At 46.2% G+C, this 20,569-nt stretch overlaps 1 protein-coding gene across 1 annotated transcript in view; it reads right to left on the bottom strand.

The window, feature by feature from the left end:
• The window catches only part of LOC118075944 (transmembrane protein 132C), a 270,224-nt gene that overhangs the window by 35,638 nt on the left and 214,017 nt on the right, over positions 1 to 20,569 (bottom strand). The window contains exon 5 of the mRNA XM_035098371.3: positions 3,991 to 4,134. Coding sequence (XP_034954262.3) covers positions 3,991 to 4,134 — 144 coding nt within the window. The remainder of the gene's footprint in view (positions 1 to 3,990; positions 4,135 to 20,569) is intronic.

The following is a 20,569-nucleotide window of genomic DNA, read 5'->3' as shown; positions in this document are numbered from 1 at the left end:
TAGACTTCCTGGGGGACTCAGGTTCCCTGGAAGGCAGTTTGAAGCCCACTGTGTGGTTTGAAAAGCACCGTGTTTGGAAGGCAAGCCCTGCCTAGGCTCTCTGCAAGTGAAGAGAGGTCTGCTGTCGGGGCCAGGGGGCAGCCGTTATTAATAGACACAGAGAGATCTTCTTGGTGGAACCGAGCTTAGCAAGCAAGATTCGGCTCTTAGTCATGTTTTACTGCCACTGTAAATATATTTTGGTCCACTTTTAAAAGGTTAGAGCCATCATTTGGAGGTCTAGCACGTTTATAGCTAGTGAAGGCACACGTAAATCTAGGCGCAAAGGAGCGATGGGGCTGTCAAGGGCGGAAGCCGAAGTTGGGGGGAGACAGTTGGCAGATCAAGCAGGGACATCAGTTACCTGCTGATTCGTGTAACTTTTATTGCTGGAGGAGGTGCAGGGAGGGTAGTATTACCAACCTATCGATCATGGGACTGGTTTTTGTTGGAAAGCCACTTAGAGAAGCAATTGGGGGGGGAGGGGGCAAGGCTCTAGTCACTCCCCCCACCATCTAAGAGCCGACCAGCAAATCTGGCTGTCATATTTTCTGCTTCTTTCCTTGCTACTCCATGGGGTGGGTTGTAGCTTAGCAGAGAAGCATCTGCCTTGCATGAGGAAGGCCCAAGATTCATTTGCCAGCATTTGCAGGTAGGGCTGAGAGAGACCGCGGTCTGAAATTCTGGAAAGCCAGCATGAACAACCTTGAGCTAGATGGGTCTGTGGTCTGACTCTGAATAAGGCAATTCCCTACGTTCCGACTTGAGTCAGCTCTTTATTCAGAATGATGAGGCCTGGAACCCTGCTTTATCTTTAGGGAAAGGACCGTGGCTCGGGGCACAAGCTTTGCGTGCCAAAGGTACTGGGTTTAATCCCCAGCCTTTTCAGGTAGGTGGGAAGGACCCGCCACTTGGAAGCCTGGTGAGCTGCTGGAAGCCTGGAAGCCTGTACAGAGCAAGATGGACCAGTGGCCTGGCTCAGTGTAAGGAAGCTTCCGAGGTTCCTTGTTTGCCTTTGGGGTCAGAATGAATCTCTTTGCCCTTGCCCAGTGTTATGTACTGAGCTGAATCATAGAACAATAGGATCCAGAATCAGCAGTCTGATTGGTCCGCAGGAGCCACCCAATCCAACTCCAGGTGGAAGTGAATCCGCAACCTGATTGGCCTGCAGGAGCAGCCAACCAGACGGCTGGCAGAAGTGAATCTGCAACCTGATTAGCCTGCAGGAGCAGCCAATCAGGCTGCTGGCAGAAGTCAATCCACAAACTAATTGGCCCACAGGTGTAGCCCTGAAGTAGCCAATCACGCAAAGCCCATTGTGTAAATAATGTATATAAGCAGATGGTTTGGGGAAAGGGGCATTCTTCTTCTCTTCTTCTCCTTGATGACTACGAGCTGAATAAAGAGCAAGAAATTCACTCTCTCGACTCCGAGTATATTTCACCCAGTCTGGTTTTGGATATCAGTAGGTCAGAATAACTTGACTTGTTTACTGGATGACTGAAGGAGTTAAAGTCCCACAATATCCAGAGGGCCGCAGGGTCTGGAACTAGGCCATGGTCTGGCTTAGAGTGATGTGCTGGCTGAGCAGCCGGCACCTGACTCCAGCCACTTCCCTGGCTGCTGCTTTGCGCTGGGCTCTGGCTGATGGACCACGGGGCTCTAGTAAATATACACATAGATGTTTCAAGTCTGGAGACTGCCCATGCCTACTTTAGGACCCACTTTGGCTTGCTGTTCATCCACTGAAAAGGCAGGCAATGCCTGAGATCACACAAAAGCATACATGAGGAGAAAAAGGGCCAGTAACCAAACACAGTGGAGAGACAACACTAGGCTACCCAAAAAATGCCTGATTGAGCTCTCGAATGGATTACCCCTTAAAAACTGGGTACATCACACTGCCCAACTGATGGGCAAATATGACCTTTCAGTGACAGAGATCAAAGAACTTCCCTTATATTCCCAGAAAAATATTTTTAAAGGAACCATAAGGGCAGTGGCAATTAAAAATGACCTAAACTCTATGTGCACATCCACATGTGCCCCCATTATATTTTAAACTTAGAGAGGCCCATGAACAAACACCTTATTTCAGGGGTCAGCAAACTTTTTCAGCCGGGGGCCGGTCCACTGTCCCTCAGACCTTGTGGGGGGCCGGACTATATTTTGAAAAAATATATATGAACAATTCCTATGCCCCACAAATAACCCAGAGATGCATTTTAAATAAAAGCACACATTCTACTCATGTAAAAATATGCTGATTCCCAGACCGTTCATGGACCGGATTTAGAAGCTGATTGGGCCGCATCCGGCCCCCGGGCCTTAGTTTGGGGACCCTGCCTTATTTCAACGAACTGACTTTTGTACAACTTCGGAAAGCTTTTACAGAGTTACAATTAAATACAATAAACTCTGCTTATAGAGATGGGAGATACAGAGGAATACCAACAAATGAACTCATTTGCATTAGGGGGTGTCCTGAAGAGGACCTTATGCATTGTATCTTGCGCTGTCCTTTATATAATAAAGCAAGAGAACGATTTTTTAGCACCCATAATGACAAGGTCCCCTGGCCAGAACCCCTCTGACATGACTTTATATCTCCTCGCAGATATAGATAAGTATGTGACCTGGTGTGTAGCACTCTTTCCAACTGGCACTAGGAAAATTAGAGCAAATTATATAGCCAAGATAGCCACCAACTGTAAAGGAGATGAATTTATCTGACCCTACCTACATCAAGCTATGTTCTATCTTTATTACCAAACTCCAAATATAATTGTACATTGTATTAATTAACATTGTTTTTAATATATCAGTGGCCATGTGGTGATTTTAGCCTATAAATCTTATTGTTTAATGCCTTAACCTGTATATTAAAAGGTAAAGGGGCCCCTGACCATCAGGTCCAGTCGTGCCCGACTCTGGGGTTGCGGCGCTCATCTCGCTCTATAGGCCGAGGGAGCCGGCGTTTGTCCGCAGACAGCCTCCGGGTCATGTGGCCAGCATGACAAAGCTGCTTCTGGAGAACCAGAGCAGCGCACGAAAACGCCGTTTACCTTCCCGCTGGAGCGGTCCCTATTTATCTACTTGCACTTTGATGTGCTTTCAAACTGCTAGGTTGGCACGAGCTGGGACCGAGCAACGGGAGCTCACCCCGTTGCAGGGATTCGAACCTCCGACCTTCTGATCAGCAAGCTCTAGACTCTGTGGTTTAACCCACAGCGCCACCTGGGTCCCTAACCTGCATATTAGGGTACTTTTATAGCTCTGTTTAGAGTAGGTAATGTTTTGATAATATAAATGTTTTAAGTTTTTGTATTAGACCAGCATATTTCCTTTTAACTGTTGAATGATTTTGTGTACATTGCAGTAGCCTTTGGCTATGTGCAATAAAACTGACTGACTGAACACAGTGGAGAGTGAGGTGGTGGGGTATAGGTATAGTGGTTACAGCACTGGACTAGCGACCTGGGAGACCAGGAATCAAATTCACACTTGGATGCCCTGGGGCCAGTTACTGCCTCTTGGCTAACCTATTTCATAGGACTAGTTACAGGTAGTTGGTCTGATGTAGTCGAAACAATTTTTTTAAAAAAATCCTTCCGGTAGCACCTTAGAGACCAACTAAGTTTGTCATAGGTATGAGCTTTCGTGTGCATGCACACTTCTTCAGATACATGTGACTTCTCTTTCAGTGTATCTGAAGAAGTGTGCATGCACACGAAAGCTCATACCTATGACAAACTTAGTTGGTCTCTAAGGAGCTACTGGAAGGAATTTTTTTTTCTATTTCAAGAAACAAACAAACCAAGTTAAGACAAAGAGCCAGTACAAAGTTATTGACCCAAGAAGGCTTCAATAGCTCAAGAAGCCAGTTCAGCCCCTGGGAGATGCACATTTCAAGCCTACTAGTGGTGGTGGGGTGATGATCCTGTCACTTACTTTGACAACATCTTCAGCAGAGGATTTGCATTCCACGGATTCGGAGATGTCCGTCACAGCACTGTTCTCTTCAATCGACACCACTTTGATGGGGACCGCAACTGTCTTCCCTGTGAGGATCGCAGTGTTCAGGATCTCTGTGTCCTGCAGTGCAAACAACAGTGCAAAAGGATTGCTGCCATTGCTTTGAGTGGAGCTCTTGAGATAATGATATGAAGTTCTACAGCCGCCTTGCCCGACCTGGTGCTTTCTCAGTGCTGTTGGGGAACAGCCCCCACTACCATTGACTATGAGATCATGCTGTCCTAGGACATCTGGAAGGAACCAGGTAGGGGAACGGATCCTCTACACCAGGCATCCCCAAACTGCGGCCCTCCAGATGTTTTGGCCTACAACTCCCATGATCCTTAGCTAAGAGGACCAGTGGTCAGGGATGATGGGAATTGTAGTCCAAAACATCTGGAGAGCCGAAGTTTGGGGATGCCTGCTCTACACCTTCCAGACTAAACCACTGGATATGTATGGTATCTCTATAATGTTCTTGTGCATTGACAAATGTGCACTATGGATTTAGGGAGCTTGTTGCCACAGGGTGTGGTGTTGGCTCCCTAGCTTAGATTGCTTTAAAGGGGATTAAACACATTCGAGGAACACATGCAGTTCAACAATGGCCAACCAGGTGAAATGAAATGAACCACCATGTTCAAAGACCAGGTGGAGACTGATAACTGAGAGCCAGTGTGGTGTAATGGTTAAGGTATTGAATTAGGACCCGGGAGACCTTGGTCCAAACCCCTACTCAGTCATGAAGCTCCCTGAGTGTCCTTGGGTCAGTCACTGCCTCTCAGTTTAACCTACCTCACAGGGTGGTTGTGGGGATGAAATGGGGGGGGGGACCATGTACACCAACTTGACCTCCTTGGTGAAAAGGTGAGATATGATTGCAATAAATGCCGTGAAACAGCAGTTGCTGGGGGGGGGGCATCAGGACCTGGCTTTTGTTTTCATGCTCTGCTTCCAGAGGTACGTGGCTGATCACTGTGGCAAACAGGATCCTGGATCAGGTGGTCCCCTGGCCTGAACTTGCAGAACCCTTTTTGGGTTTTGCATGCTAAGTGCACACACTAGCAGGTGCAGAAGCAAGCAGACAGGCCATACGACTCTGACAGTGATATCATCGGAATATCAGGAGCCATACTGGATCAGGCCAGAGGTCCACCTGATCCAGCATCCTGTTTGCCATGGTGGACAGTCAGATGTTGCCAGGAGGTCCACAGGCAGATTATGAGCACGTTAGCACTCTCTCAGTCATGATCCTCAGCAACTGGTATAGGCAGTCAGTACAGCAGACCTGCAACTTATGTTGTATTATTATTATTATTATTATTATTATTATTATTATTATTATTATTATTATTCACACATCTGGCTGGGTTGCTCCAGCCCCCCTAATTGGCTCCCAACAAAATAATAAAAATACAATAAAACAAAATATCAACCATTAAAAACTTCCCTTCAGAAGGGACTGCAGCTTTGTGTGGGTGTCAGGAAAATAAATAAATGGAAATGGGGGGGGGGCAACAGTTGGAAGGGGCCACCTGAGATCTCGTGATATCTCATGATTGATTGATTGATTATATTTCAAATGAATTCCAAAGTGGCAACACAATAGAACATCACAAATATAGCATTAATCATAGATGAAATAACCAGTGAAACAATTACAATCTATAAAACACTGTAAACAAAGCAACGACCAATACATAAGGTAAACATCACCATTAAAGCAAAGTCATATTATATGATTAACAAATCAATACAGCATTTATAATTTCTAAAACAATATTAACAACATTAACAAAATAGCAACCAAAAAATAAACTAAGCATTACAAGTCCCATAATCCCTGACTGTTGGCTGTGCTGCCCAGGGTTGATAAGAGTTGGGAGTCCAACAACATCTGGAGGGCAGCAGGCTCTCCACCCCAATGCTGCTTCTGCTCTCCGCCCCTGCAACCTCTGGTAGAGAGGGAAGTGTGACATTTTGGGGAGCCATTAGGTTGGTTTCAGAAAAGGTACCGCATAAACCACATAAATGTTGAGCCGCTCAGAGGGAACCTTCAGTGAGCTTCCCTATCTCTAATGCAGGGGTCCGCAACCTTTTTCAGCCGTGGGCCGGTCGACCATCCCTCAGACCATGTGGTGGGCTGGACTATATATATTTTTTTTCTAAATGAATGAATTCCTGTGCCCCACAAATACCCCAGAGGTTCATTTTAAACAAAAGCACACATTCTACTCAGGTAAAAACACCAGGCAGGCCCCACAAATAACCCAGAGATGGATTTTAAATAAAAGGACACATTTTACTAATGTAAAAGCACGCTGATTCCTGGACTGTCCGCAGGCCGGATTGAGACCACATCCGGCCCCCGAGCCTTAGGTTGCCTATCCCTGGTCTTGGCTATCCACAGAAACTCTAGGAAGCACCCTGGACAGTGTCGCTTTAAGGCAGGGATGGGGAAATGTTTGGCCTTCTCTGTGCTCTACTTCCGGTGAGCCGCAGCCATCAGAAAGAAGTGTGAGATAGCCCTCCGGGGAATCTCGTGGCACGGGGTTTTTTAGAGGTTCTGCAAAGGCTCAGTGGACCTCAGAACCTCAAGGGGACTACCTCGAGGGACGTGGCACCTGGCAGCCCCTCGGGTTTGATTAATAGATCCGAGGACGGGATTGAGCTGGCGCGCAAAGAGGAAAGCACCACTAACCCCGCATTGCGCAGTCTCTGGCTTCTGATGAAAGCGGCAAGCTTCCAAGATCAAGAAGCGAATCTGGAATTACAATTGGATATATCCATTGAATATTGGCAAAGATTGAAAAGATTCGGACAGCTGAGGGGCAAAAAAAGGAAATCCGTCCCAGCAGCGGTGAGGAAAGATGGCGCATGAAACAATGTTGCAGGAATAAAAGTGGAAGAGAACAACCCTGCAGAGTGAGTGTTGAACAAAAAATCCTCAGTTACTTTGTTTAAAGTCCTGAGGTAAAATTAACTTTGTGGCAATCTTTATTTTATTTGGAGTTAAAGGGGATTTTTTCCCCTGTCCTGGGGAAAGACTCTGCACGTTGGTTGGGAGAAAATTAATGTGCTGCTCTCCAACCATTTGAAGTGTGGTCCACAACATCTTGAGGGCTACCACTTTGGCGACCCTGGACCTAGACTAATTCCCCAGCTGAAACTGCCCAGGCAAAAGCAAGAAAGGACCTCCAAAACTTGAAACGCAGCTCTTCGTGAACACAGTTTCTTTCAAAAGAGTTCTGATCTAAATGAAAAGCGGATTGCTTTTTCATGTAGTTTTATCTTTGTTGAACCCCATATCCTGGTCTCCCTTTTGCAAAGAACTTCAAAGTTTGCCAGATGCAGGTTTTCAACTTGCAGCCCTAGAAAATGACTGGAACATTTTGCAAAAGCAGCAACAGAGGTCAAAAGGAAGAATTTTTTTGTTTGTTGTCGACTTAAATATGGATCAAAGAAGGTACCCACTGATTCCTTTCCCGTTGTTTGAAAACCATACCCTCCCCCTCTAACCCCCACCCCTTTCTTAGGATGCTTTGCTGCCAGTTGGATTCCTTCCACTGAGGAACAAAAGAAAAAAAGGATTAAACAGTTGAGGTGGCAAATGGGGTCATCTCAGGTGAAGTTGCCCTTTGGCTATCATTTATAGCAAAAGCCAGGACATCTTATTCAAGCATTGTCATGCATTATTATGAAGCTGCAACCTCTGCCCATTTCCAGCGATGTTCCCACCTACCATGATTGTGCATGCTGATATTATGATTCTAGTCTATTCTCATCATCATCACGAAGGCAGTGTCAGGAGTATGGGCAGGAGTCAGGCTCTGGGGCCTGTAGTACTTTGCAGGACTGGGGCCTGCCTCAGCTTGTGCTGGAGAAGCTAGGAGTGGCCACTCAGGTGAGGCCTCAGCTTGTGCTGGAGAAGCTAGGAGTGGTCACTCAGGTGAGGCCACTTGATATCTCACTGCACCTGGTGGCAGGAGCTGGGAGGGATAAAAGCTCAGCATTTCCCTTCAGCTCTTTGCCACAGCAATGCTATCCCTGCCTGGTTGTATCTGGCCTCTTGCTCCTTGGACCCTTGCCTTGCTGACGCCTTGATCCTTGACCCTTGACCCTTGGACCTTTGCTTTGCCAACACCTTGCTCCTTGATTCAGGAAGTGCCCATTTCCAGTGATGTTCCCACCTACCATAATTGTGTATGCTGATATTATGATTCTAGTCTATTCTTACTCTTACTACAAGTCCCATCATCCCTGACCGTAGGCTGTGCTGCCCAGGGTTGATGGGAGTTGGGAGTCCAACAGCATCTGGAGGGCAGTAGGCTCTTCACCCCAATGTTGCTTCTGCTCTCCATCCCTGCAACCTCTGGTAGAGAGGGAAGTGTGACATATGTTCCATTTCAACACCACTTGGCATTGGGCTTCTTTAGCTCACTCTGTCCTGAAATAACCAGCCCCTTCTGCTGCCATCTCCACACCCCTCCCACTTAGCCACTCTACAGTTATGGCTGGGTTGGGGGGTGTCTTTCAGCCCCAAGGGCCACATTGTGTTCTGGGCAGCTTTCCAGGGACCACATGCCAGTGGCAAAAGTGGGTGGAGCTATTCATGCAAATGTTACCTCTGTACAGTTGGCTAGTTTCTGCAAACACTTCTCTATCCTCTGCCAAGACAAACAAGAAGTATTGCCATAGATTGACGATACATTCTAGTCAGGTAAAGACTCTCAGTGAGGTTGTGAATCAAGGCCAGTGGGGGGCTGTGGCCTGAGGAGAGATGGTTTGGCCTGGGGAGAGTTTTGAGGGCCAGATAGAGAGGGCTGGAGGGCCACATTTGGCTCCTGGGTCAGATGTTCCCCGTCTGTGCTGAAGACGTTTCTCTGGAAGCAGGTGTCTCTCAATGGGCCTTTTTTCTGAGTAGCTATACCAAGGATTGCACTGTGAACCATCTCTCTTTCCTTTTCCAAGACTTTTGGCGAGTTTATGAATGGGTATTACAAAGCTATGGACTAACTTATGGAATTTCACTGGTTCCATTCCTACTCATGGACGCAAAATGGTCTACTTGTCTTTTATCGTATCTGTAATTAAGACACTTCAATCCCCTGCCCTTGGCTAATGGTTTCATTACAGAAAACCTGCATATGAATGGATTTATTTTGATTAATTACTTTGGGGACTTACATCTGGGAGGAAAGAAATCAAAGGCATGGCTTGTTGCGCTAATGGCTTGCTGAATTTTTATATCCCTGCCTCCAAATACTCCCACATAAACCAGCATCTAAAACTGCAAGAATAGCCAGCTTCAGGAGTATTCATTAAAAAGCATCTAACAGGTAACATTAGCATCATTACAGATGACTGACATTAGTCTGGGATGGGTAGCTATTGTGCTAGCTCAACCAGAATACAGGAGTGGAAGGCTAATAGTTCATCTCTGTCAAAATCAATTGTGATTTATTAGCCTAGGAACTGTCTAAGTTCATAAATCATAGGGGTGCAACTGTTGGATTCAGAGGAATGTATTTTCCACCTCCATGTGTGCTGCTGGGAAACACAAGTCTGTGTAACATGCATTCCCATTAGTCAAATGGCACCAGAGACCATGAGACAGAATCAAGTAGGTAGCTTAGGAGGAAGAAGCAACATGAAAGAAGTGTGGGAAAAGTAGATAGAGAAATGCTTTAGTATCTCTTTCAAAACACTATAACTTGTGGATATCCAATGAAACGGAACATTGGAAGATTCAGGGTAGACAAAAGAAAGGACTTTCTAAAAGAAGTGCCATGGTTGGATCACTTCCTGGTGCAAATGGATTTCTCCACGACCCTTCCCCTCTGCAGAGAGGCGTTGTACTTTCACAATGATTTCTGCATTCGTGATGATGGCATAAACGGCCTCAGTCCAGAATATCTGACGGAGCATCTCCACCCCCATTGTTCTGCTTGGACACTGAGGTCCAGCTCCAATGACCTTCTGGTGGTTCCCTCACTGTGAGAAGTGAGGTTACAGGGAACCAGCCAGAGGACCTTCTTTGTGGTGGTGCTGGCACTGTGGAACACCTTCCCATCAGAGGTCAAGGAGATAAACAACTAACTGACTTTTAGCAAACATCTGAAGGCAGCCCTGTTTAGGTAAGTTTTTAATGTTTGATTCTATTTTTAATATTCTGTTGGGAGCCGCCCAGAGTGGCTGAGGAAACCCAGCCAGATGGGCAGGGTATAAATAAAAAATTATTATTATATTACCAAATGGGGAGGGGTTGACAATAATGGGTGGATGGAGGAAGTCAGCACCAATGGGTCCAACTAAAAAGGGAGAGATCAAAGGGCAAGGGAACTCTCACAGGACCTAGCTGTAATATTTGCTTCATCTAATTTTGTAAATCAGGAACCGCCAACCTTTGAGGGCTGGTGAACACATTTGGAATTTTGAACAAATGCCATGGGCGGCAGTCGCAAAACAGATGCCATGATGACATGACACACCATGAAATGGTTGCAATATCTAAAAGAGCAGAAAAAGAGAAGTACAACATGGCTCGGGTGTGTCTTCCATCAATGGAAGAAAGGGCACTTACACCAGCAACCACAGGGAGAAGCTCTTCACACTCCTCCTCTGTTCAGAATGAGAAAGACAGTAGGCATTCAATTCTTCCATACAATGGAATGTTCATTGCAGGATGGTTCCTACCCAGGAAATGAGTATAAAGAGGAAGCCGTCACTCATGGATTGTTGATTTCTGAGGGGGTATTCACTGGCACCTTTCATGCAGGGCCGGTGCTAGGGTTTTGGGCGCCCTAGGCAAGGTCACCTTCTGCCCCCCCCCAGTGTGAATGGCAGGAGGGATGAAAAGGGGCACAGAGCCCATGTTGCTGGCCTGGGCAGTGGACGCTGTCTCCGCGCCGCTGCTGGCGCCGCTTCCTTTCTGCTCTCTGCCGCTTCCCGCTCGGCCCAGAGGTGCTCCTGCAGCCAATCAGAAGATGAGGGCGCCTCTGGGCCGAGCAAGAGGAAGCGGCCGGAAGCAGCCGAGAGCAGGAAAGAAGCGGCGCTGGCAGCGGCACGGAGTCAGCATCTGCCGCCCAGGCCAGCCTCCGGAAGGCACGCACAGCAGCAGCGGCCTCAGAGGAGGATCACCTCCCGCGTCCTCCTCCCCCCGGGTGCCCCCGTTCGCCAGGTGCCGTGGCGCCCCCAGCCTGAGCCTAGGCTGGCCAGCGCAGCACCCCTCAATTTCGGCGCTCTAGGCAATGGCCTAGTTTGCCTATATTAGCGCGCTGGCCCTGCTTTCATGGGTGCCATAGGAACCCATACACACTGCCATCTGACGGAGTTATGTTATGCTATGGATATTGTTTTGGTGACCGACGTAAGACTGGAGTGTGCCACAAGGGACTTGGTCTGTTTTGCTCTTACAATGATAACATAAAATGGATGCTGCTCTCCGTTTCCATCCCTGATCTGTTACTCCCCGCAGAACTGCTTCCCTCCATGCGATGAGTTGTGGAAACCTTGGTTTCTACCACATCTTGCTTGAGTGCCACTGTGGTCTAAACCATTGAGCCTAGGGCTTGCCGACTGGAAGGTCGGCGCTTCGAATCCCCGCGACGGGGTGAGCTCCCGTTGCTCGGTCCCAGCTTCTGCCAACCTAGCAGTTTGAAAGCATGTCAAAGTGCAAGTAGATAAATAGGTACTGCTTCAGCGGGAAGGTAAACAGCTTTTCCGTGTGCTGCTCTGGTTCGCCAGAAATGGCTTAGTCATGCTGGCCGCATGACCCAGAAAAACTGTCTACGGACAAACGCCGGTTCCCTTGGCCAGTAAAGTGAGATGAGCACCACAACCCGAGAGTTGTTCGTGACTTGACTTAACGGTCAGGGATCATTTACTTTAAATTCAGGAAGGACTACAGAACAGAAAGCAAAGAGCAGGAGAAAGAAGGAAAGTGACTTGACTTTATATTTAAATGGAAGCATTTTGCCAATTCTTTGACCAAGGGGCCTTCATTTTCTAGGGTCTGTATAAAGGTAAAGGGACCCCTGACCGTTAGGTCCAGTCGTGTTCAACTCTGAGGTTGTGGCACTCATCTCACTCTATAGGCCGAGGGAGCTGGCATTTGTCTGCAGACAGCTTCTGGGTCATGCGGCCAGCATGACTAAGCCGCTTCTGGCGAACCAGAGCAGCGCACGGAAGCGCTGTTTACCTTTCCGCCAAAGCGGAAGAGTTGAGATGATAAAGTTTCAAGTGCAGGTAAAGCTGCTTTTTTTTCTGCTGCAAACAGACAGGAGTAAATTAATTCCCAAACACTCCCAGTATACAAAGGGGAGCATAATTACTTCATGTAAATAGATAATTAACAGGCAACAACATTAAAAAGCATTTTTCTTGCTTGTTTCTCGAATGACTTGATAGGCACAATGAATTGGTGGTACAAGCAGAAAAACTGCCCCCCCCATTTAATCCCATGCAGGAGAGGCAGAGTTTAAAAAGTGATTGATGAGTTGCATTTTCAACCAAACTCCCAAAGAGCTTCTGATTTCATCACAGATCCTAGAAATTTCACTGCTTCTCTCTAACTCAAAAATAAATTATTCCCCCAACTACAAAGACTGAATAAAGATTTCATTTTGTGCTAGCCTTTCAGGCCACAAGCCTAGACATGCTTACCTGAGATGCTGGCAGTAAATCCCATTGAACTGAATGGGGGTTATATATGGGTAGAGAGAACAGGAGTGGAGAAACATTTTTCGAACTGCTAGGTTGGCAGGAGCTGGGACCGAGCAACAGGAGCTCACCCCATCGTGGGGATTCGAACCGCTGACCTTCTGATCAGCAAGCCCTAGGCTCTGTGGTTTAGATCACAGCGCCACCTGTGTTCCAGTAGAGTCATAGCACAGACAAAAAGACTCAAGGAGGATGGAAAGCAGGTGAGATCTGGGAGAGAAGGTATGATTGGGGAGATGGCATGGTGTGAGAAGAGACCTATGGGTCATATAGGGAGACTTGAAAGGTTGCATTTGACCCCTGAGTATGAAGTTCCCCAGCCCTGTTTTAACATTTAGACCTCATGACTTGTTGTTGTTGTTTAGTCGTTTAGTTGTGTCCGACTCTTCGTGACCCCATGGACCAGAGCACGCCAGGCACTCCTGTCTTCCACTGCCTCCCGCAGTTTGGTCAAACTCATGTTGGTAGCTTCGAGAACACTGTCCAACCATCTCGTCCTCTGTCGTCCCCTTCTCCTAGTGCCCTCAATCTTCCCCAATATCAGGGTCTTTTCCAAGGATTCTTCTCTTCTCATGAGGTGGCCAAAGTATTGGAGCCTCAGCTTCACGATCTGTCCTTCCAGTGAGCGACCTCATGACTATGACAATATTATTAACATAAGTCAAGTAATCACATTTATATTTAAGCAAATTGATTCGAGTCTCAGGCATTGGATATGTTAAGTTTTAAGGACTTGAAACTTGGTCTTTAAAATAAAATAAAAGTGAGCACTTTGGACACAGTACTACATACGGAAGCCTTTCTTTGTTTTGGAAGACTTTAGATGTGTTGTTGTTTTTTAAGCTGCATGAGTAGGGAAGAAACAGCAAGGCAAGGTGTTTGTAGGGTGTTGGAACAAAACTCCACAACAAAACTCACAACAACATGGACTTCATTGCATATTCAGAAACTGTGAAGCCACATTACGGATCAGCCTGACATTGCAATCACAGATTAGAGTTATTATCCACAGTGGCGATTACAGCTGATTAGCAGCGGAACATTGTTAGGCAAGGGATTCTGTTTATCAACATAATCCTGTGATTAAAATAGCCCTTTGGCCAACTTGACTTGTGAACACTCACACGTATGCACTCAGCACAAGAGCTAAGGGAAGGGAGGAAGAACACAGCCAGAAACACTTGGGGAAAACCAAGTGTTTTTTAAGTGGCAAGGTGTGCAACTCGGAGCATAGACAAACCTACAGAGCAAACCTACAGAGCTATAAAACTGAAATGTAAGGGCATGTGTGTGGGTGAAGGAAAACTCATTTTACCCCAGTAATTAATCTGCTGGATTAGTTTATAAAGGCCATCCTGATTCCATCACAGTCTGCAGAATGGGTATACAGTGGAACCTTGGTTTATGAACACCTTGGTTTACGAATTTTCTGTTTACGAACGCTGTGGACCCATCTGGAACGCATTAATTCACTTTCCATTACTTTCAATGGGAAAGTTCGCTTCAGTTTATGAACGCTTCAGTTTATGAACAGACTTTCAGAACCAATTACACCCATGCTTCGGGTTAAGTACGCTTCAGGTTGAGTACTCCGCGGACCCGTCTTGAACGGATTAATCCACTTTCCATTACTTTCAATGGGAAAGTTCGCTTCAGTTTATGAACGCTTCAGTTTATGAACAGACTTCCAGAACCAATTGTGTTCATAAACCGAGGTACCACTGTAGTAAGAAATGCCCTACTTTAACAGGATTGTGTTAAGGATACTCTCCTAAGTGAGGTGGGCAACTTCTATCTTGTGGACCTAATTAGGCCTGTCAAAGGTCCCAATTTCACCTCTGTCTGTTTCCCTGAAAGCATGCCCACCATATCCACACCTTGCATGATAAGTGATGGTTCCTTTGCAAGCCGGTGCCAATCAGCTGATAGGAGCCAATAGGGTGCTCTCGGAGGATCAGCTGCCCTTTAGGATCTCCCTAGTAAAGCTGCTACAAGGTATGTCCTGACACCTAACTTTGTAACAAAGCCAAGAGGGGTTGCCCTTGACAACGATTGCCTGATTAGCATGGTTACAGACCGTGCTGGTCTGAGTCGAAGCAAATAAAAAATTTCCTTCAGTAGCACCTTAAAGACCAACTAAGTTTTTATTTTGGTATGAGCTTTTGTGTGCATGCACACTTCGTCAGATACACCTGTTTCAAGTGTATCTGATGAAGTGTGCATGCACACGAAAGCTCATACCAAAATAAAAACTTAGTTGGTCTTTAAGGTGCTACTGAAGGAATTTTTTTTATTTTGCTCTGATTAGCATGGTCATTGACATCATGCAAATGGACTTCAAAGGGGCTCACTGTAACCACTAATCTGCAGTTGCAGCAATCCCCTTTTAATTTGCTATCTCTCCTGCCTTTATGCATGAAGTTACACATTGGGAGTGACTGAATCCTAGCCCAGGGGCCTTATCCAGCCCCCAAGTCAATTTTGCTGCCTTTCATCCAAGTTCCAACACATTTTGTCAGGAGCAGCAATTCGAAAAGTGTACGCACAGCACTGAGATGGGTGGGGAGACCGAACATTCTCTGCCTGGCCCAATGGCCTGGTGTGGATGAAAGTTACCTGCCCTTTGGGCAATCAGAATGATCATCTGATGAGCAGAGAAGGGAAAACAGCCCCCTTCCTCGGCTGAATTGCACAGATCAGTTGTGGCGGGATGGCTGTGCATTCCCTTCACCTGTCTGCCATGTGTGTGGGGTGTGTGCACGAGAGGGTAGGGTGCAGGTTGGCCATGGCCACCACTTCATGCGGCCCCCAGAGAGAGAATGTGGCCCTTGGGCTAAAAAAAGGTTAATTATCTCTGTTATAAGGACGCGGGTGCATAGCTGCCAAGTTTTCCCTTTTCTAGCAAGGAAGCCTATTCAGCATAAGGGAAAATCCCTTTAAAAAAGGGATAACTTGGCAGCTATGCATGGGTGGCACTGACTGTGGTCTAAACCACAGAACCAAGGGCTTGCCGATCGAAAGGTCGGCGGTTTGAATCCCCGCGACGGGGTGAGCTCCTGTTGCTCGGTCCCTGCTCCTGCCAACCTAGCAGTTTGAAATTACGTCAAAGTGCAAGTAGATAAATAGGTAAACGGTGTTTCCGCGCGCTGGTCTGGTTTGCCAGAAGCGGCTTAGTCATACTCCGGCGGGAAGGTAAACAGCGTTTCCGTGTGCTGCTCTGGTTCGCCAGAAGCGGCTTAGTCATGCTGGCCACATGACCCGGAAGCTGTACGTTGGCTCCCTTGGCCAGTAAAGCGAGATGAGCGCTGCAACGCCAGAGTCGTCTACGACTGGACCTAATGGTCAGGGGTCCCTCTACATTTACCAGCTTTAGCTTCCTCAACTAGGTGCCCTCCAGATGTTTTGGGTTTTGTGTCTCTCTTCATCCCTGGCTATTGCCCATGCTAGCTGTGGCTGATGGGAATTGTAATCCTAAACAGACAAAGGCCACCAGGTTGGAGATAGGTTTACTTGGTCCCTTTTTCTGTCACCAAGCATGCCTTGATGCCATGCCTATAAAGCTGCTTATTTAATTTTGCTTCCAGCCACTTGTTCTTTTCCCAAACAACGTGACTTAAGACAAAGTCCTGCCAGCCTTTGTGAGTGGGTGGAAGGAACAGGATGCATAGACCTGCCTCTCCTCTGATTCACCCTGAATGAATTGCAGTGCCTTAGTTTTAAAAGTCTCTGCATAGAGGCAACCATTAATTAAATAGCCCTTTCTTATAGAAAAATCGGGATCACTGGCACCACTTTCGAGTGTTTAGAAATGCACATGCAGTCCTGCCTTCCTTAAAATACATGCCAGTCAATCATTTTCAGTGGACCTGAGACCCTGACATCTCTAAGACAGCAGGGGGTGAGGGGAGTGTGCCACACTCCTCAATTCAGATGCCTCAGAGCTATCTTTAAGATCCTTGATGCCTCTTCTGAAGTGCCTTTGAAGTGGTCACCCTGTTAACACCCGGACTGGCAAAGAAAAAAAAAGTGGCAATCGACAGACGGCTCCTTTTGATGTGCCACATGACGGTTGCATTGCTAAAATTCAATTATGCAAGCTATCAAAACTTTTTTTAAAAAAAATAAAATAAAATATCCAGTTTCCCATCAAGGAGAGCAACATAAAACACTTCCAAACAAATTGAAATAACATTTTTGTGATGTAAGGTAATGGATCATGATTAGGATTTTGCCTTGAGTCTAACTGTGTATATGTGGTTGGAAAGAGAAAGAAGGAAAGAAGGAAAGAAGGAAAGGAAAGGAAAGGAAAGGAAGAAAGGAAGGAAGGAAGGAAGGAAGGAAGGAAGGAAGGAAGAAAGAGAGGGAGGGAGGGAGGGAGGGAGGGAGGGAGGGAGGGAGGGAGGGAGGGAGGAAGGAAGGAAGGAAGGAAGGAAGGAAGGAAGGAAGGAAGGAAGGAAGAAAGAAAGAAAGAAAGAAAGAAAGAGCAATGGCCTAGAGGCATGACTTCCTAACCGCTAAATTTCAGATACATCAGGCAAAGGATGCCCATTTTAGAGGCAAATAAACAAAAATTTAGTGTGGACAATGAAAACGAAAACACCTTATTCCATTATGATATCAAACCAGTTGAGAGTACATGGCTTTAATTTTAATTTTAAAAACAAAGATGCACAACTTTCTTTGAGGGATGGGGAAACATGCTATGGCAAGAAGTACCATTACTTGTGCCACCCCTTTATGGCAGTATAATGTGGGCAGCTGCACTGTGTGGGGGCTGCCAGCTCTTCCAGTCATCGTTTTCTTTAAAAAAAAAAAAACCTTTACAAAATTGATAAGATGATTGCATTAGATAATCCAGCTCTAGCAGTAATGAGAAATGCAAATTAATAAGGACATGAAATAGAATCTGTGGCACGCCTTCACACATGGTTGCTTCTCTTTTCACCCTCTGAAAAGCTGTAGATGTGGAAAGTTCCCCCCTCTTTTCTCTCCCAACCCATCATAATCCATGTGTCTCAACTGTGATAAAGACCCCACTTCTTAATCTCAACCCGCCCCCCTTCAACTCAGGACTCTCTGCTTGGAAGAGTTGTAATGCTAAATATAATTAGGCATAGTTCAGTGAAAAGACAAGTATTATTTGACCGTTGCCTCCATTTGCTAAGAAAAAGAATACACATTTCAAGATATGGCGGCAGCTGGACATCATCGGAAGAGAATGGATTTCCCAGTGCATGCTGGGAAAGCACAAGATTATTGCTACTTTCCTTATTAGGGCTGCAAACCAGTTAAAAGATTTCCAGCTGATTAATTGCCTGGCATTTAAACAATGCATTGATTAGCTAATCAATAAAGTAAAATTAAAGGCCTGCAGCACACGAGATTTAGCTACATACTGCAAAAAGATGTAAACTCCAGCTGCCCACTCCTGCCACCCACAACTGCTTGTTCTATTAGCTTCTTATTCTCCCTCCTTCCTTCCTTTCATACTAGGAACTATGGCAAGCTATGGACCATAAACAAGGCCATGGTGCTGATTCAGAGTTCATTCAGTTAAGGACCATGGATAGCAACACTACAGTTGAGGCAGAAGGAGCAAGTTGTTCCAGCACTAGCATGCAGCAGCTGTCGAAGTGTTAAGTAGTCAAGATTAAAGACCCTCCCCTTTATTTATTTATTTATCTATTTAATCATATTTCTGGGCCACCTTTTTGGGAAACCCTCACAGCAAAAGCCAGTAAAAGAAATATTATGCTAGCCATCTAAAACATTTTATCCACAGAAGAAGCAAGAATATTGCAAATTCGACACCTGCAAAAGAAGTGTTTACAAGGCCTTCCAAAATGTTTGCTGCTTGGTAGCCTTCCAGAGATGAACAGGAATGGAGTGTCAGAGCTGTGGAGCCACCACAGAAAATACCCTCTCTTTCATCCCTGTTATTCTTCGTTATCAAGGTGATGGGCAAACAAGGAAGGTTGCAGAACTTAGTGTGTGGGTAAATGGATATGGTGGTCCTTCAAAGAGCTTGTGTTCTGATTGCCTTCTATGCAGCCACCGGTTTCTTCTAAGCAAGCAGTGTTTCAAGCTGCAATGACTTTATTTGGGGATACACCTTATTGTGCCTTTCCTGATTCTCCTGACAACAGTCAGTGAAGCACATTGCATATTGCAAATTGCAGGCTGGGTTAGAAGTCTGATTGCCATAGAGGCAGCTAGTCCGTTCTCTCTGGGGGTACGCCTTATTGAGGGGCAGTATTTCAATATGAGCAGAAAAATGAGAGTACTCCTAAACCAGGCATAGGCAAACTCGTCCCTCCAGATGTTTTGGGACTACAACTCCCATCACCCCTAGCTAACCGGACCAGTGGTCAAGGATGATTGAAATTGTAGTCCCAAAACATCTGGAGGGCTGGGTTTGCCTATGCCTGCCCTAAAAGGTAAAGGTAAAGGGGCCCCTGACCATCAGGTCCAGTCGTGTCCGACTCTGGGGTTACGGCGCTCATCTTGCTCTATAGGCCGAGGGAGCTGGCGTTTGTCCACAGACAGCTTCCGGGTCATGTGGCCAGCATGACAAAGCTGCTTCTGGCGAACCAGAGCAGCACATAGAAACGCCGTTTACCTTCCCACCGGAGCAGTCCCTATTTATCTACTTGCACTTTTATGTGCTTTCAAACTGCTAGGTGGGCAGGAGCTGGGACCGAGCAACAGGAGCTCACCCCGTCGCAGGGATTCGAACCGCCGACCTTCTGATCAGCAAGCTCTAGGCTCAGTGGTTTAACCCACAGCGCCACCTGGGTCCCTATGCCTGCCCTAAACATTTTTTTAAGGAAAAAAAGCACTGGAGGCAGCTATGCATACATTATATCATTCTAGGTGGGAAGTGGGCACAAAGGCAATCCAAAAGATGGCCAGTTAAAGGCAGTGAGGGACAGTCTGGGGAAAATGTGGGTTTTAGAGCCACACACACTGAATTCTATACCTCTGGACTATCCGTATTTTGCAGGAGGCATCCAAGCATATACCAGTCAATTTATTAAAGTGCTCTCTTGCCCCAGCACAACAAATCCATTTTTGAAAGAAAGAAAGAAAGAAAGAAAGAAAGAAAGAAAGAAAGAAAGAAAGAAAGAAAGAGGCTTTTTGCAGGTAGGAAAGTGGAGGGGAAATGTGGAGTGATCAAATGATTAATGAGAAGGTGCATAAACACCCCACAAGCAAATCAGGGCAATTCCTCATTGTTGTATAACCTTCCTACAAACAGACCAGAACAAGCACCCGAAGAAGACCAGATATAGGCTACCTTCCACATAAGCTTTGTGCTTCTAAATCAGGACGGATGCTCAATAAATAGGTCATCCAGAGGCAGTGGAAGGAGAATATTATTGGCTGGTGATTGTTTCCCATTTCATAGGGAAATTTTACAGCGAGGTGGAAGAATTTTAAACTGGTGAGGTTCTTTTTCATTTTTGTTTCATGCCAAGCTTGTCAAGAAAGTTTTGTTCTGTTTCTTGAGTGCTGGAAAATGCTGGCTGATCTCTCTCTCTCTCATTGTTGTCAAGAGGCATTCTGTCTATGAAAACTGAAAGTCACTTGGAGGGCTGTCAGTTTGCCGGGGTGGGAAGCACTGGATTCTTTTGCCGCCTGGACCTTTGCCAGCCATTTGCTTCTTAGCATCCACGCTTGTTGTGCAAGAGAAGTTGCACTCCATTAGAGGATGAGGCAGAGGGTAATGGCGAGGCAATGCTGAGGACCTTGTTCCAATGAAGACTAATGATCAGCACTTCTTTCACCCTTTGCT

This window comes from Zootoca vivipara, chromosome 16, assembly GCF_965207765.1.
Source record: "Zootoca vivipara chromosome 16, rZooViv2.hap1.1, whole genome shotgun sequence".
In the NCBI taxonomy this organism is placed as follows: domain Eukaryota; kingdom Metazoa; phylum Chordata; class Lepidosauria; order Squamata; family Lacertidae; genus Zootoca; species Zootoca vivipara.
The sequence above is the reverse complement of the archived record's forward strand: the minus strand, read 5'-3'. Positions and strand labels throughout refer to the sequence as shown.